General features: G+C 42.9%; 1 protein-coding gene across 1 annotated transcript in view; it reads right to left on the bottom strand.

Annotated features, from left to right (window-relative positions):
* Positions 1-19,226, bottom strand: part of SLC4A9 (solute carrier family 4 member 9) — a 461,516-nt gene that overhangs the window by 240,246 nt on the left and 202,044 nt on the right. Inside the window, exon 9 of the mRNA XM_075601696.1 lies at positions 18,454-18,628. Within this exon, the coding sequence (XP_075457811.1) occupies positions 18,454-18,628 (175 nt within the window). The remainder of the gene's footprint in view (positions 1-18,453; positions 18,629-19,226) is intronic.

Below are 19,226 nucleotides of genomic sequence, written 5' to 3'. Positions count from 1 at the left end.
GATATACTACCGGGTGCTCATCGCACTCCTCCCCCACTTGGCTGAGTACAGCACCAATGCCAAAGTCTGAGGCATCAGTCTGCACCAGGATCTTTCTGCATAGTCTGGAGCAGCAAGTATAGGAGCGCTGGCTAGTGCAGTCTCTAATGCCTGAAACGAGACCTCACAGGCAGTTGACCAGACTACCAGCACAGACTGTCGCTTCTGGGTCAAGTCAGTCAGGGGTTTGGCAATGGCGCTATACTGAGGGACAAACTTTCTGTAGTAGCCTGCGGTGCCTAGGAAAGCCATGACTTGCTTCTTGGTTTTGGGTACGGGCCACTGCACTATAGCTTCCACCTTAGCTGGTTCTGGCTTAAGATGCCCGCCACCCACTCTGTGCCCTAGGTACAATACCTCTGCCATCCGTACTAAGCACTTGGTGGGTTTCAACGTGAGTCCCGCTTCCCTAATCCTGACTAGCACCACAGATACATGCACTAAGTGTGAGTCCCACAAATTACTAAAGACAGCAATGTCATCCAAGTATGCCCTTTCAAACCCTTGCATACCATCCAGCAAGCGATTGACCAGGCGTTGAAAGGTAGCCGGTGCATTTTTCATCCCGAATGGCATCACTAGAAATTCATAGAGGCCACTTGGGGTAATAAATGCAGACTTCTCTCTAGCCTCCTGGGTCAAAGGGATCTGCCAGTACCCTTTATTGAGATCCATAGTCGTCAGATACCTTGCCCCCGCGAGTTCATCTAACAACTCATCCATGCGGGGCATGGGGTAGGCATCTGACACCGTGCCCACATTGAGCTGCCGGTAGTCCACACAGAACCGGGTGGTTCCGTCCTCCTTAGGCACCAGGACTACCGGACAAGCCCATGGGCTCTGGGACGGTACAATTACCCCTAGGGCCAGCATCTCTTCTACCTCCCTCTCTATACTGTCCTTCACCTCTGCTGACACTCTATATTTGCAGAGGTCTCAGATCCCCTGTCAGCACTGGGTGTTCTGCAATGTGTGTCTTCCCTGGCTTGTCTGAAAACAGAGCCCTATACTTCTCTAGTATAGCCCTGGCTTCTGCTCTCTGCCTGACACTCAGCTGAGACCCTATCTCAACCTGCTCTATGGCACCTCCCTGCCTAGCCTCCCCCAGGAGATCAGGCAGAGCATTGCTCGCTGGATCCCCCATCGGTGGGCTGCAAATGGCCAGCACCGACGCCACACTCGGTGCTATGTACTCCTTCAGCATGTTGATGTGGTAAGTCTTATTTCTCCCTGTATCAGCATCTACCTGTACAACATAGTTGCACTCGTTTATCATTCGCAGTACCGGATACGGTCCCAACCAGGTAGCCATTAATTTGTTCTCCCGAATGGGCTTGAGAACAAGTACCTGCTGTCCTGGGATGAATTCTCTGCTACAGGCATTCTGATCATACCAAGACTTCTGCTTGGTCTGAGCAGCCCTAAGGTTGTCCTGTGCCAACCCCATGAACATCTCTAACCGGACTCTGAGATCTATCACATACTGAAGCATCAGTAGTGGTAGTCTCCCTTCCCATCCCTCACGGAATAGGTCCAGAGGTCCCTGTACCCTGCGACCATATAGCAGCTCAAAGGGAGAGAAGCCTGTGGAATCTTGCGGCACCTCTCTGTACGCAAACAGCAAATGCTGCAAGTGAATCTTCCAGTCTTTTCCCTCAGCCTCTATAAATGTTCACAGCATCTGCTTCAGGGTACCATTGAACCTCTCACATAGTCCGTTGGTTTGGGGGTGGTAAGGGGTCATTCACTGGTGCGTCACCCCGCACGCCTCCCAGAGACACTGGAGCAATTCACTCGAACTGTGACCCCTGATCGGTTAGGATCTCACTAGGGAAACCTACCCTAGAAAAAATGGCTAACAGAGCTTTAGCTACTGCCCTAGCATCAATACTGGCAAGCGCTACTGCCTCAGGGTACTGGGTGGAAAAATCCACCACCGTGAGAATGTAGCGCTTTCCTGACCAGCTGGGAACCATGAGGGGTCCCATGAGGTCCATAGCTACCCGCTGAAAGGGTTCCCCTATTACCGATAACGGGTTCAGGGGTGCCTTCACACAGTCACCTGCCTTACCTACTCACTGGCAGGCATCACAGGATCGGCAGAACTCTGCTGCCTCACTGGATGCCCCCGGCCAGTAGTAACGCTGCAACAGCCGGGCTCGCGTCCTAGCAACCCCCTGATGCCCCACTAGTGGAATGGAGTGGGCTACCCGCAACAACTGCTGCCTATATTCCCAGGGTACCACTAGCTGTTTCTTCCCCGTCTATACCTCATCTAACCCGGTGGTCCCTTGCTCTCTGTATAGGAGCCCGCGGTGCCACAAGAAGTAATCAGACCCCTTGCTTGGCTTAGACTCGGACGCCTGCAGTCTCATGCCCTCCAAGCTGGGATCAGATCGCACCGCATCCCTAAACTGGGCACCTAACTCTGGCCACCCCCCGGTCACATCTGAGTCAGGGGGACAGGGAACAGGTACAGGGAACAGTAAGTCAGTGTCAGAAAGCGACTGAGTCTGGCTTACCTGTCTGGTCTCTGCAGAGACTACTGGAACTGTAGGTCCCAAATGCAGGGGGACAGGGGCTGGTTCTGCTGCGATCCTTGCTGACTGGCTCCTGGTGATCGCTGCAACAGGTGCCAGCTCAGTGGTAAAAACACAGGTAACGTGTCCTAGGTCGTTACCCAGCAAGACCTCAGCATCTAACCCAGGCAAAAACCCCACCTCCCTCATGCCACGTCCGGCACCCCAGTCCAAAAAGACCCGGGCAACCTGGAGTGACCGCGGTCCTCCGTCTGGCATGGTCACTTGCATCCCGGTGCCCGGGAGCAAATCCTCTGGCCGCACCATATCAGGGCGAACCAGAGTCACGGTGGCACCGGAGTCTAGCAAGCCGTCCGCCTGCCGGTCTCCGAGGGTCACCTTTCCGCAGATGCTTCGTTGGGCTGCATCCCGACTGGAGCAACCTGATGTCCCCCGCTCTCAGCTGCTGGTCCTGAGGTGGCAAGTGCAGTCTCTCCGCTGGGCATCCCTCTGTGGGCTGGTTCCACGGCTGTACTTGGCTCCTCTGTGTGTGCCAGTCGCACACGGGCGACCGGCCTTGCAGCTGGTGAGCGTTGCCACTGATGGGGTGCCTTGGACCGGTCCCGGTCCGGACAGTCTGGCCTGAGATGCCCGACCTTGTTGCAAGTGTAACACCGCCTCTCATGCTTGAACTCGGCAGCCTTGGGTGCGCTGTTTGCTGCCGCAGGCTGGTGTGTCCACGGAGGGGTAGTCTTAGCGCCCTGGGCTGCACGGCCCACTCCTTTGGGTGCTACAGGGTCCTTCATTGCAACTCGGCTGGCCACATACTCATCTGCCATTCTCGCTGCATCCTCATAGGTCTGAGGTTTATGGTCATAGACCCATCCCCTCACATCTGTGGGAAGCTGCTGCAGCAGCTGCTCTTGAAAGAATAAGTCCAGCAGGGTATGGAATGTTTTAACCCCATTCCCCTCCACCCACTGAGTCCCGTGCAAAGCCATCCTACTGGCTTAGGTGCTGTATGACTCTCCAGGGAGTACTACCCCCGTCCGGAACTTGCCCCTGTAAGATTCTGGGGTCAGGGCATACTGGGTTAGCAGCTTGCTTTTCACATGACCGTAGTCATCGGCATCCACGAGTGGAATACCCATCATAGTCCGTTTGGCTTTGCCAGATAACAGTGATCGCAGTCTGACCACACAGTCTCTTCTTGGAATTCGGAACCGGGAACACTGCATCTCAAAGTCATTCAGGAACGCATCGAGGTCATCTGTGCCATCCACGAACTTGCTGAAGCTGTGATGATCCACCCGGGAAAGACCTTGTTCCCCGTTTGCGAGGTAGGAGTTGTGGGTTCTTCTGAGCACTGCTGTCAGGAGCTGTACCCGCTCCGCAGTGCTAACACCCGTCCCCCATGTAGCCAGAAGTGCAGTGAGCCCAGGGACAGCATGCTCGGCAGCCGCAGCTGCTACCTCGTCCGCAACCCCTGGCGCCAAGCCACCCACGACCGGGGGGTCACTAGAACTCTCCTCATGTCCTTGCAGCCCCGGAGTTGGAGGGACCTCCTGCACTCCAGGCTGAATAGCGTCAGCCAACACAGCAGCTACGGGGCCTTCCCCCTCTGGTAGGACCCTGCGGTCCTCATGATGCTCTAAATCCTCCTCCAGTTGTGCCTTTGACCGCCCATCTGTCGGTAAGTCATACACCGCACATCTCTCAACGACTTTCTCTCTGGTCCATGACCTGAACCTTCCTGAGCGATCGCTCATGGTGCCTTCAGAGTATGGGTGAAGGGAACAGTGAAGTCTCTCGTGCTCTTTAGAAGTGTGTGTCAGTTGCTACTTGTCTGAGGAGCTCACAAGCTACAAGGTCCTCACTATATTACAGAGCCCGCAGGAAACTGCAATACAGGTTCAATCAGTATACCACCAGCTGCCACCAGTTTTTTAAAAGCTTGTCACGGTGACATCAACTTTTATCAACACATTTATATTTCTGGGTACTTGATTGAACAGAACAAGTTGCAAAATAAATAGTGATTTATTTCCTTAATAGACAAACACACGACATCTGCAGAATACACTTAAAACAACACAAACTGGGATAAGGAAATGGAAGAAATTGTCCTTGGAACGAAAGAAATTGTCCTTTGCTTGCCAGTGCAAGAAATGCAGCCTTGGTTTTAAAAGTCCTGTGGTTATGTGGTTGTTAACCCCTTCACTCCTGGACTGGTTGCTGCTGTCCTGGAACAAAGTCTTGCATCTTTACATCATGGATTAAAATTCAGGAATCACACTGGGAATAATTGGGAAGACACATTTATAGACTGCCCAAAGCTATCTTTAACATGTGGATCCAATCCCCTCATGGGTACAAAAAAACCCACAAATAGCCAAGTGACCCACAGTTCCTAAGACCGGTCAAAAGGGCTGTCCGGTGGGCAGGGCACATGGGTCAGGTTGACGCCCATGCCACTTAGCATACCTGGACTATACCCATTTCTTGGGGTCTCTGTGTCTGGTCTCTGACTCGAAGGTGTCACTAGCCTGACATCTGCTGTGCATCAGTATGCCAGTATTGCATACATTATGGGTCTCTGGGTCTTTTCATAATTGACACTCTTTTAGACAGGGGGACTCTAAATCTGTGGGAGCCTTTTGAGGCTCCATCATAAAAATAATTACAACCCTTTGAGGCTTGGTCATAAAAATACCGAAGCTCATTCACCCATATCACAGCTGGAGGTCCAAGTAATTCCTGCTTGGACTTACAAAAAAATACATCCTGCCTTACATTTAAGATCTTCTATCATGTGTTGGTTAGAGGGTATGGCTAAGCAATGCATCTTGTCTTTTACCCTCGCAGACAGGGAATAGCCTGCACATGGGGAATAAAAATGGCGGGGACAGGGCAACAACAGTAATGCATGGCAAATCAGGTATTAACCCTTTCCTCCCGTCACAGTATACTGACACTAAGTGCTGATACTGCACCGACACACTTTATTCGAGCAAATACCCAGTATGTACCTGGCAGATACCTGGAATGCGCCGCTCCTCACCTCTGACAAGCCCCGTTGCATTTGCCTTCCCAGCCTGGGTTCATGCCTGGCTGACGGGCGGCTGATCTGTTAAATGATAATGATTAGGATTTAATAGGCTGCAATGCTTCGCGTGTCTACCAGATGGCATAAATTCATGAATTGTAATGCAGTATATATATATATACTGTGCAGTATTGCAGCCAGCGGGAATAAAATGCTTCAATCCCTGCCTGGAAAATAACCCAATGCACTCGGGCAGAAAACAGTCACAAACCTCAATACACCCAGGTATACCCGAATTCGTGGGACTAGCCGAGCTCGAATAAAGTGTGTCGCCAGTGTACATATGAGTACCAGGTTATTCTACTACGGAGCGCTCAGTTAACACTATACAGCGTAACCTGACGGTTACTAATAGGGTGACTCAACAGTATAAACAAACAGGCGGGTATTAGACACAGCTAGATGAGAAACTAGCATTGACATCAACAAGGTCTCCAATACCTGCAGAGACAACACAAGATCTCTTTATAAGCCCTATATATACAGCCCGACACAACAACACACTATGATATGACATTTTGATATAAGTAAACTAGTATACACACCCTGCAGCAAACACTTACTGATAAATACAGTAAACTAAGTGTTTAATAACTGGATATCCTCACGGAAGAAAACGGAGCACAGCAATGCAGCAATTAGGGGGCTAGATACCGGTATAAAAGTCCTTTATTCCATGGTAGATATCATGGCATGGGATAGGTTAAAAATCTCGAACGCGTTTCGGGCCGTCGCCCTTTGTCAACAAGAGTATTTGCAGACTGCAGCTACCGCAGCTGATATAGGAGTTCCCCTGCCTCCAGCTGATTAATGATGTATCCTGCAATTAGCACGAAATTGTCAAGGTACGATCTGATTGGCCCAAGCCCTGGACCAATGAGATCACTGGGCAGTGAATAAATTACTAGTCCGAGGAGGGGAGGGGAATATCACATAGATCAGATGCAGAGCTTGTGTATGTTGAAAACTCAGCATACACTAATAAAGAAAGGTGATATTAAAAACAATGACATAAACACATATTAAAAGCAATCTTGTACATTGAAATGGTGGAATGGAAGACATAATTATTCTCAGTGTTTTAGCTAAATGAATTATAATTCACTATCTTTGTTGCATGCACATATCTAAGGACGATGTATTCTTAAAGATATACTTATGAAATGCAAAAGGTGTAATGAACAAGGTATAGCATATACCAAACATTAATTTAACTGATACAGCAATCAGGAATATATATAGTTAATATAGTTATTAAGAGTTGAGCCTTATTCAGTATATGTGTGAAAATGATCACACAGTGATATGCAGGTATATATATACAGGAATATCCAAAATAAGTGAAGCATATCTAATAAAAAGGTTATACATCATGGGAAGGGGGGGGTGGAGGGGAGGGGGGAGGGGGGGTGGGGTGGAAGGGGAGAGGGAGAAGGGGGGGGAGGGGGGGGAGGGGGGGGAGGGGGAAGGGGGGAAGAGGGGGGGGAGGGGGAAGGGGGGAAGTGGGGGGGGAGGGCGGGGGAGGTGGGGGGGGAGGGGGGAAGTAGGGATGGGGAATGGGGGGGGGGGAAGATGGACAAAGACTAATTGAAATAACGCCTATTTAATGATTTTATTTAAGGAAATGTTTGAGTTCCCAGTCGGTATTCATACCCTTGGGTGTCAAAGTCCCAAGGGTATAAATCCAAATAAGTGTTTAATAAATCTAGGGGTTGTGTGCTGTTCTTTGCCGAGCACTTAATTTGAGTCCACACATGGTCTAATCTGAGCTCTGTAAGCACGGTGAATCAGCATAAACGAACGGACTGCCACAGACAATTTACATTGATCTAAACACCCCCAAAAGAACCCTATTGCTGCCTGCATAATCTACTTAGATTACACAAAAAAACTGTGAATAAGCACCTGATTACAACATGTTTAAATATCTGTCAAAAAGGACATCAAAGATCTCTGTATAAGCCCGATCACAGCACACGCTGGTACACTTCAATACGGCAATGTGAGATACATAGGGAGTCTTATATCAAACTACTACACTTACCTTGTGGCTAATAACTGCTGACATTCACAGTAAACTAAATGTTTGGCATTTCAAGGACTCCATGGTATTTCATTGTCGAATGCTCAACTGAGACTGCACAATGTAAAGTCTACATACTACAAGCACTGTGACACAGCTTCATAAAAATAACGAACAGCTGAAGGACACTAACATTTGTTAAAGCAACAAATATTTCAGTGAAGTTTGCAGAATCTGCTAAAACCATCAAGATTATTTTACAAGCATCTAACTATAACATGCTCTTGTACATTCTAATGTGGAACGAACTATTAAAATAACAGATCCACGTTAATATCACTACGGGCACATTCTGCAAGCAATTAGTTAATGCATAAGGAGACAGGACATAAACCAGCCGAACGTAGCTGGACATGGTATCTGAAGCTAGCACATAGTGCAGAGCCGAACCAACAGCTTCATTATCAAACTCTCTAAGCAACCGCTATGTATGGTACATCTATGCCATACATACTGTAGTGTATAGCTTATCACCATAGATCTAACTAGGGGTCGCCATATCCTTTTGCAGGCAAACATCTATGGTATGTACACCTCTGCCAACTTGCAGTTATACATCACTGGTTCTATCCAAGTTTATATGATGTTTGTATCAATTGAGACTACTGGTCTTGTCGTTCAACAGGACATCTCAATTTAGCAGTATCTACCTCACCGGCAATAAGACTACTCTGATCCGGTGTATATATATTATAAATAACAAAACTACTGGGCAACTATCCTCTAGGGTGTACTACTGCACCGACACACTTTATTAGAGCAAATACCCGGTATGTACCTGGCAGATACCTGGAATGCGCCGCTCCTCACCTCTGACAAGCCCCGTTGCATTTGCCTTCCCAGCCTGGGTTCATGCCTGGCTGATGGGCGGCTGATCTGTTAAATGATAATGATTAGGATTTAATAGGCTGCAATGCTTCGCGTGTCTACCAGATGGCATAAATTCAATGCAGTATATATATATATATGTACTGTGCAGTATTGCAGCCAACGGGAATAAAATGCTTCAATCCCTGCCGGAAAATAACTCAATGCACTCGGCAGAAAACAGTCACAAACCTCAATACACCCGGGTATACCCGAATTCGTGGGACTAGCCGAGCTCGAATAAAGTGTGTCGCCAGTGTAATAGCCACCCTCTGACCCCCCAATAAAAGATCTATTGGAGTCAATAACATGAGCTGCTGAGACTTTGAGCACTAGTATATACAAATACAGTACCAAGCAAGGAAACCATTTTTCCAATTTTAAACCTTAATCAACTTTTGAAATATAAAATATTGTGTAGACATTTGGTCTTAATTAATTAAGTGTAATATTTGAAGAGACTCAGTGTGATCATCATTGGACCTATATCATTTATGGTCTGTTGTTCATCAATATTGGGTATTTCTGCTAGTGGCAAGTACTCTCCAGTTACAAACCACTATTCTCTGATATGCCTGTGTGTACACTGAGCTTGTATTGTGTACTTATTCTAACACGAGGGGCTTTACACTAGACCATTTATGTTAGATGGTAGTTATACTTGATGGATTATTATATGCTTGGCATTGGCATTAATATTATTGTTTGCAGTATTGCTATTATTGTCCCCACTACCAGTCTTCTCCTTAGCACCCTCCCCATCTGGGGATTTATTTTTATACCTATTTTTAATTCACTGGTACATACATGTTTCAGCGTTGTTGATTATACTATTAAAGATGTATTATTTTCTGTTTTTAGCAGGACAGACATCCTGTTACCATTATTAGCCCTCTAAAGTGTGGTTGGGTGGTATACTTGAGTATTCTCTGTGGATATTTACATCCCCAAATTATGCATTATTGCACCATGAGTGCGTGTTAAAAAGGGACTTATGTGACCTCGTTTACTGTCTTGTTTGTTTCTAACATTCTAGAAATCCCTGTGTGTCTGTGGCAGTATAAAATCTCTGGATTTTCAGGTATGTGAGAATAAGTCTTACCCTTCATTTCCCCACGGCAATAAGTGGCTAATAAGTCAAGTTCTGATACAGTAAATCTCGGTGCCGTCAAATTAATTTGTTGTGCCCTTGACAAAAAACTGTAAAAATGGACTTGAACAACCTCAATTTTTTTCTCCTGAATGAATCCTTCGTGTGAGAATTGAATCATGGGAACGCTGGTTTAATAAATAAATAAATAAATATATATATATATATATATATATATATATATATATATATATATATATATATATACACATGCAAATGAACATACAGTAATATTTACAGTTGCTTTATGCTTTACTGTGGAGGGTTTTTGTCACTTTTTTTTACCCACCATAACCTTAATGACAGTGGTGATTACCTAGTCTAGTCTCAAACCTGCTAGCCATTAAGACCAGCCTCACACTGATGATACCCATCAAGGTTGAAACATGTATGTGAGTGGGTCTAATGGCTTTGCATCTCATCCCAGCCTCTGTCTAAAAGCTGTGTTTAAAACAGCATGCATTGACTTGAGGATTGGCTTGTGTAATACGAGCTTGAGACAAAAGGTGGCACTGAGTGCTCATTTGCATGTCATTTCCCAGAATCCCTTGCTGCAGTGGAAGCGCTGTATGCTGGGTGACAATGGGGAAAGACAGGGTTGCAGACCTGTCTAAGACATGCAAATGAACATACAGTAATATTTACAGTTGCTATATATATATATATATATATATATATATATATATATATATATATATATATATATATATAGGACCGCGTTGTTGGCACATGAGAGCCTATCTCATAAATGCTTTATTTTGCAGTACTCTTGTGAGTGGGCATTTGTTTGATTTTATGTTCCTTTAATATATATTTTATTACGTTAATGCACTAGGTGTGCGCCTGTTTTTTTCTTTTTTTTTTCACAGATTTGGTCAGGGATTGGTGATCCCTTTGAAATGGGCTGCAATTACCTAGATGCAATTGACATTGGAACAGGACTTTGTTTTTTCAAAGGTTTTTTAAGGTTTTTTCATTTATTCATTTTTTAAGATTTTTTTATTCAGTATAATTTTATATACTTTTCATCTTTATTAAATAGTACTGTGTATAATTAATTAGTTCATTTTGCACTTGTATCCCTTTTGAGATCACAGGTTTTTATTATTGTGTATTAGCCATCATCACACCGCCCCACTAGACACATTCATGGTTATCATGGTTAGGTTATATAGTTCTTCATTTTAATAGCTTTGGTCAGGATATATTAGAGGCGCTACTTCATTGTTTTCTGTTTTTGTTTTATATATATATATATATATATATATATATATATATATATATATATTACACAAAATTACTATCCAGAAAACTTGCAAGGTCTTACAAAATAAGAATATAATTAATTGCTCACAATGAGCTTCTTAAAACCGGAGACATTCTTCTCCTTCTGCTCTATTTCTATCTAAAAAAGAAGAGAGAATCAGCCCAAACAGCCCCCCTCCTCCTTGTACGATCCAGACATGAAAATTAACTAGAAACGCAATACTTTCAAAAGCAGGTTAATTATAGAATGAGGAAAGAGAAGGACATTTTTTAACAAAGTCTGCAGTATCAAGCTAGTCTGTTTTATTTTTTTCATTATTATTTTTGTAAAATTAGTTTGCTGGAGTGAAGTGTGAAATGATATTTTGAATAGTCTCTGTATTGTGTTATTCGTTTGTGTGTAACCAGTAAATATATTCAATTTTATTTGTTCTGGTTAGGATATGTTTGGGAATATTTGAAAAAAAATAAAATAATAACAACATTTTTTTTGGTAAAAGCAACAAATAAACTATCCAAATTATATGTCAAGAATGTATGTGGCCTTTACAAAGTCCTGTTTTTATTTTTGGGATGCCATGAAAAATTTGATCTGCCTTAGGGCTGATGGAGAAGCGCCATATTTTTAACACTTTTAGCTGCCCATGTGTAAATTATCTACGGCCCAAAGAACATTTGGCGCAATGCCCAGGCTGGCTGTATGCCAGGGATGAGGAAGCTCTGAAATAATTTTTCCCCCCTCTTTATAGCATTGTCCGCAGAGGTTCTCGGCACTTCACAAAGAAATTACAGTACCGGAAATTGGTGCGTAGTCCTATACGCCCAGAATGATAATCTTTTGTCTACTGTAATATTAACTGAATGTGCAATTATATTTAACTTTTGACCATTTTTTCTCTCCAAAGGAATCCCACTTTGAATGTCATAAACGGTGGCTATTGTCAGGATCGCTGCATAATATTTATAAATCTAACTAAGACCCATGGTTCCAGACAGCGTCCTGTGGCTTACAACAGCACCAGACTTAACCCTGGAGCACGGGCATTTACCCTGATCCCTTATCTACCACACGCCTATATCACTGACACAGACACAGTGACTAAAGTCAGGAATAATCTTTTATAGTTTAACAGCTCAAAAATTAAACTATGTGCAATTCACAAGAACTGGAAAGCGACTCCTTTCCCTCATATTATTTGGCTAAGATTGCAGAATTGGTTGCTTTCACCCTTGCATGTATATTTACATAACCTCCATTTTCAACAAGGAGTTGACTGTGAACTTACTTGCTGACTGGACAAAATAGATATATCAATAGATAGGAGATTTCAGGTACGGCCCAAATAACAAACCAGTCTTACATGCCTCTTTGAAACCATATATTTTGCGAATGGCCCACAGTTTAGCCCATTCGCATAAGGGGGGAGTATGCTGCTATCCATCAGACATGACTGGTTTGCACCATGGTTGGCCTGTTTTTGCAGATTGATTTTATTGAGATGCCTCGCAGCCTGGATTACCAATATGTTCTTGTTGTTGTTTGTATGTTTTCAGGTTGGGGCAATTTGGCACTTATGTCTATAAGGAGTACTCCTCAAGGTAAAACCAAGTTAACCCCCTATGAAATTCTAATAGGCAGACCCATGCTTATTTACTGTGGGATGGTTAGAATTACTGGTGAAAGATCATGCTATGACTGATGATTTGATCAACATTTATTTTGTGAAATTAATGACATTTCTTAAATCTCTCCACTCTCAGATGGAAGCTGTCCAGAATTCCAAAGACAACGTAAAGTTGCAGCATCTCAATAAAGGCGACTTGGTAATGGTCAAGCACTTTCTATGCAAGAACGCCCTCCAACCATGGTGGAGAGGTCCATTCCAGATTCTACTCACCACCAATACAACAATTAAAGTGGCAGAGCTTTCTTCCTGAATCCATATAACACACATTGTATTGTATTGTATTGTATGTCTTTATTTATGTACATATGACACTTCATTATACCCCTGAGGAAGCGGATCAATCCGCGAAACTTGTAGGATGACGTCACAGACCCTGCGTCCTGGCGTTCAAGTGCACATCCCAACAATCTACGAGCATCATTGAGCTGAGGTGCCAATACGGACATCTGCCTTTACCATCAGCAGCATCTCGCAAGAGCGAGAGAGTCTGAGCAGACTACGGATAGAGGTACCTGGGCCGCGAGCACGAGAGGTCTGATGGCAATAAGCGACTCCCAAGCAGACGGAGATCCCACCGAGCCACCCAGCTGGTCTGAGTAGGACAGAGGAATACCCATGCAGGATATCTGTAGCGGAGAGGCAGTCACTCCTCGTGGATGTTTACATTCTCATGCACCTGTCCTACCTGCTTCTTGTAAGTAGGATTCTACAGGAGCCTGACGCATGAACTGTGGCATTTCATGTTTTTAATTGTTTTTTGTTTTTCATGTGTATTAAATATTCCCATTTTTAATCGTTTGCTCTAACACTCTGATTCCTTTCCACCTTAACCCTTGTATTTTAGGGATATATTACGTTAACCATATCACACTATGTTGCTGTGTTTATTTATTCTGTGTATTAAAGTGCTGATTGACGGTTGGATCCCATCATCCCCTCTCTGGAGGCGGGCACAGTCATTGGGAATCATATTCAGCCTTTTCTATCACCGTACGGTTGTATTCATTTATATTGTATCATTTATGATATTTGTATTTTTAATTGTGTTAATCACTATTCATTTATGCAAGGGCACCACTATTTTTTCTGTTTGTGTATTAATCAAGGAACAGTGTTGTGTTTTTATCAACGATCATAGTGGGCAGGTACAGCATGATTTATACTCCATAAGTGAACTACAGGAGAAATTCAGAAAACAGGGAGGAGAACAGTGGCATCCACTGGGAAATAGCGATTGGGTCAGTTCCCTGTGAGCGAAGATAACGAATGGTCTTGTTTGTGTGCTTGCAGTTTTGGTTGTATTGTATGTTTGTGTGACATGCAGTAAAGCCTTGCTGTAAAGGTGTATCACACCCTCAATCCAAGCTATGCCATTCCTCACAGCATCAGATGAATCTGATGACCAGTTTGCCTCTGCAAGTGAAATCAGCCCCCCTCTATGGAACTCAGAAGATGAAGATGGTGGAGATGAACTTTGCCTTTCTGATATCATAAAGTAGAAAAAATGAATGGTCACTACTCCCTTGTATCGACACAAGCTTAGTAGGTTAAAAAATACATTTTATTACAAAAAAAGACTGGACATCATGGATAAAACTACTCTGACGCGTTTCATCCCGACATGGGACTTTATCAAAGAGTACATTTTTTCTCTGATAGCAGACACGTCTATATACTGTAGAAGCAACCAAGATCTGATTGGACAGCTATAAATCAGACTCAGCAGATAACAATGATCACATTAGAATAGAAACATATGTAATTGGTGACACATTAACACTGACTAGTCTGCACAGAGAAAGGCCAACCATATGTGTATATCCAGTACATCTCCTTTTTGTTTAGAATATTCTCCCTATTACCACCCCTGGGGTGACGGGGTACATGTTCAATAGCAGAAAAGGAGAAATTTCCAATGCCCCCCCTAGGCCACTGGGAGAAGTGTCTGGACACTGGAAACACAAAAAAGAACATACACAACGAAACTTGTGTTACAATTAAGAAAATTCCTAATATAGTACTTCTTAACACCATTCGCATAAGTTATACATTTTGCAGGTAATGCATACTGACCCATAGAGCAATTAGCACAGCTATAGGAACCCTTTGGTATAGTTGTAATATTAGGAAGACTTGAATTAGAGTCAAAAAGACTTGGTGATAGGTGGGAGGCCAAAGTTTTAGCCTTACGAAAAGTGAATCTAGGTCCACTTTGCAACAAGGTACCAATATCATCATCCAATAAAAGTGTATGCCAATGTTTGGATACAAGTTTTGAAATTTGAGATGAGTGTGAACTATAAGTAGTTATAAAAAATGGACTCTGTGTAGTATTATATGATGACATTTTTGATCTTTTAGATCTAGATCCAGTCTTCCGAATAAGAACATCTCTGTCCATAGAATCAGCTTTAACAAAGGCTGCCTGTATGTCCTTTGTAGAATAGCCCGTGTCGGGATGAAACGCGTCAGAGTGGTCTTATCCATGATGTCCAGTCTTTTTTTGTAATAAAATTTATTTTTTAATCTACTAAGCTTGTGTCGGTACAAGGGAGTAGTGACCATTCATTTTTTCTACTTTATTCACTATTTCGGAATGGAGCACACAGAGGTCTCATACCATTAGTAGGTGCTGATCACCACTATCCAGCAGAGGCGGTATCCAGACGAACTACGCGCCGGAGCGCATTGCATGCCGGGTCCCCAGTCAGAGCGCAGCTGTTCGTTCCCTAGACGTGGCCCCTACGACATCTACATGGACGGGCTGAGAAGTTGGTGCGTGCGCCAGACGGCAGAGCGGTAGCAGCACCCGTTAGAGCCTTGCGCAGGAGCGCCCTGCTCTCCTGGTTCCAGCAGCTGTGTACCCGCATGTCATACAGGTTTTGGGGGACTCTCTCATCTACACAGCTCAGCTGATGGGGTGGCATGGTTACGAGTCAGTTAAGGGCAGCAGTTTGGGACATGCATTGAGCTTACAGGTGGTGTGTCTGCGGTCAGATCACCATGTACCTCTAGTTCTTTCATCTGCTATTGGGCCCCCGGTTGGTTTAGTTATACCATGAAGCCACCCCTTATCCAATATTTTCATTATTATTATATACCTGCATTGAGACCACTTCCCTTGTTGCACCTGGACAGTGGCTGTATACTCGCCTATATACCTCTACATGATTGTTTTAGCATTGGAATACTGGAGGTCATTCTCCACCTTTTTTCTGATATCATAGGTGGCAGCATCATGTACTATCAAAGGTATGCTAACTTGGACCCGGATGTTCAGCACACTGGATGTATGTCTTACAAGAGTTATCCTTGAAAAGACTGATCTTTTAAGTATAAATAGGGGGGACTGAGAAGATTGTGATATACCTGGACTATTGTTCAAAGGAGTAGTGGTCAATGGTGAATGCAAGAGGCCACCATCTTGACAATGAGCCTCCATTTTGTCTGTATGAAGCTGAACAAAATGTCTGCTGTTTGCAAGAATTTAATGTTTTTTCGCTCTTGGAAGATAGGCCTCCACTAATTTTCACTAAAATATTGCTAAATGTCTTTTGAAATAAGAATCGGTTCCCTGTTCCCTAGCTTGTTGATAACAAGGCCAGATGATGTTTTTTGGTGTGTTGATGATGTATGCTGTCTACTCAGGAAACCACACTCCCCAAATAGAGACAAAAATATATAGAGGACAGGACAGCATGTATAAGATGTATAAGTCTTTTAGTGCACAAGTGTTTTTAGGCTAATTGTCTAAAAAAAAAAAAAACTGTATTTCTCCACTTAGTAAGCTCACCCCTTAGGGGAGGGACAAATGTAATAGAAAATTGTATACAAATATATGCTTTTTTTGGTTATAAGGCAGATCAGCTACTGGTAGCGGTCTCCTTTTGCACTCGAATGCAATAAAACTCATTTGACATTTGAACCCTAAATTATTTACTTGTATTATTTTACCCACTTTCACAAGTGTTTATTTACATAAAACACTATAATTTGATATTGATAGTTCTCTCATTTGCACTTTTCTTTTTTGTTTGTTATAGTGTCTAATTTGACCCCGCTGATCACGGGAGATTTGGAGAGCTGCAGGAGAGACCAACAATATTTGCTACTAGGAGAACTAGGGATCAGCGCACAGTAACTACTATCTATTACAGGAATTAGCCTTGCACAGCAGTGATGTTAACAAGTCAACTGGAGTGGTTACAACTACACAAACAGAAAGGGTGCTGACAAGCTGCCACACGATTGATACACTGATAAATAAGTTAGATAGCTTGGTCCTTCCCTTGCTAGCCAAAGTTAGGGCTCTGTTAGATATATGGAAGACCAAAAAGTCATTAATTCCTCCAACTCATGAAGAATGTACAGCAGCACAAGGCACAGGTAAAACTTACCTTGAGAGAAACCGGTCAGAAAACACAGCTGCTGAAACTGAAATGAATTTATAATCCCTGAAAAGATCAGCCAAATTCTACCCTTATTGAAGAGGGCAGCATGATGCTGCTGGAAAGCTACCATCTCCTACATTAATTTTAGAGTTGGGGCAGAAGGAATCAGCAGCATACCCTACAAGAACGGCAGAAAGGACACTAATGGGAAAGCCCCTGTGCCTTTAAGGGAATGGGAATGAGTGGCTAGGGTAGGAGTAGCTGGAACACCCAGGGATGGCTCATACATCTATGAGCTCTATATGAAATAAAGTTATTATGATTACTAATATTATGATTATGATTATTATTATTATTATTATTAAACAGTAGGTAAATGTGTAACATTAGGCAACACAGTTAAAATAATAGTTCTGTACAAACCAAACATGGAAATGTTGGTTGGCAGGAAAATATTCTGCAGTTGAGTAGAGATCTCTGAGAAGTCTAACCAGTTTATCCCACCAGTATGGTGGGATGAAGTCACAGAGGTAGATACTGACTTTCTACTAATGCCAAGATCAATAGTGAGAAATACCTGTGTCCAGTTTAATCTGTTGTTATTCTAAGTTCTATAATAACATTACAACAGGAATGTGTCAATGTAGTTTCAGTTTGTACTACTGAAACCAGTATACAGTACTGTGACTCCTCCAATCAATACAACTTTTATCTAGGCTAAATTGGCCTAATTTGTTACAATCAATGTATATGCTGCCTGCTTTTTTAATGCTACCCACATTTACAATTGCACATTCATTTATATGATAGCTCATATGAAATGTACTTTCTCCTTGTTCCCAGATCATATAGAGTAAGGATAAGAAACACTAATGAGCACATTCACATATTGGACAGGTCCACAAACCTGCTTTACTGCATACAGCTCCCACTGTAGCCAAGGGTTTGGGGTAATGACATGCACATAAGCATTCATAATGGATCAAAATTTTGCTTATATCCACTTTAACTTGGATACCTTTCAGCATATGCCTGCTGTATAACACAGATTACATAGCAAAGCACAGATCATAGAAGTGCAGGACCAGAAGACGATCTGAAATAAAAATGGCCACCAAATCTCGCTGGCCTAGAGAAATGTCCCAATTTGTCTAGCTAATGGAACACTGGTGCACCTGACGTCTTGTGGATTTAATAAATAGACCCTTGTTTATTTAAAATGTACATTTTATAGTTTCCAACCGTTTTCTATCAACATGTGTAATGAAAAATAATGAGTCAAGGAAACACATGAAGAAAATGTAAACTGAAATTGAAGCCGAATGCAAATAGAAAACTACAAACCTGCATATTATCAGTAGCATCTCCCAACATTCCACCAAAAGTAATAGCATTCGTGGCGGTTGCCAAATATATAAACAAAATAGCTGAGAGACATTGTATGTTGAGAGCGTCATAAAAATCACTCCAGTACCATGGGGCCTTTCTTCTTATATCTTTTATGAGCCCACCAAAAAACCTTCACAAAAAATAAAACAGATTACAGATTTTCAATATTTGCAAGCATAAACTTTTAAGTACATTCTTAGCTTCTGCATATTCAGGAAACAGTTTTAGTTGGTTTAGCATTAGTTACGAAAATTTATTTTAAATTTATTTAAACTCCACTCAGAGAAGAGGCTAAATACTCCAGACTTGAAGGAAAAAAATCTTTACATAAATGTCAGAATAGGGAGAATATTGTGCTACTGTACAACCATTTTAGGGCCAGATCCACAAAACTCCATTATGTGTCTTACTGTGACGGTAGCCTAAATTATGCCTTACTACATTTATTTAAAGACTAATAACGTCACATTGTAATGTTTGATCCCTGAAAGAGAATTGTGTTAACTATAATTAGTGATCATCATTACTATTAAGGTTAGAGCAGGGACTTAACGTTAAATCAGTTAATTAAGTTATAGCTAAAGGTGGCGTCCAGAGCTGTAGTGGAGGGTGTATGGCGGTATACTTTGCCATTAACTTGGCTAAAGTATGAATGGGCAGTCATTATATATTAACAAATTATAGTATGCCATTGTTTAAGCATATGGCTTCTATATTAATTCCCAGAT

Source organism: Ascaphus truei, chromosome 5, assembly GCF_040206685.1.
Source record: "Ascaphus truei isolate aAscTru1 chromosome 5, aAscTru1.hap1, whole genome shotgun sequence".
NCBI classification, from domain to species: Eukaryota; Metazoa; Chordata; class Amphibia; order Anura; family Ascaphidae; genus Ascaphus; species Ascaphus truei.
This window is presented reverse-complemented; position numbering and strand designations above follow the sequence as displayed.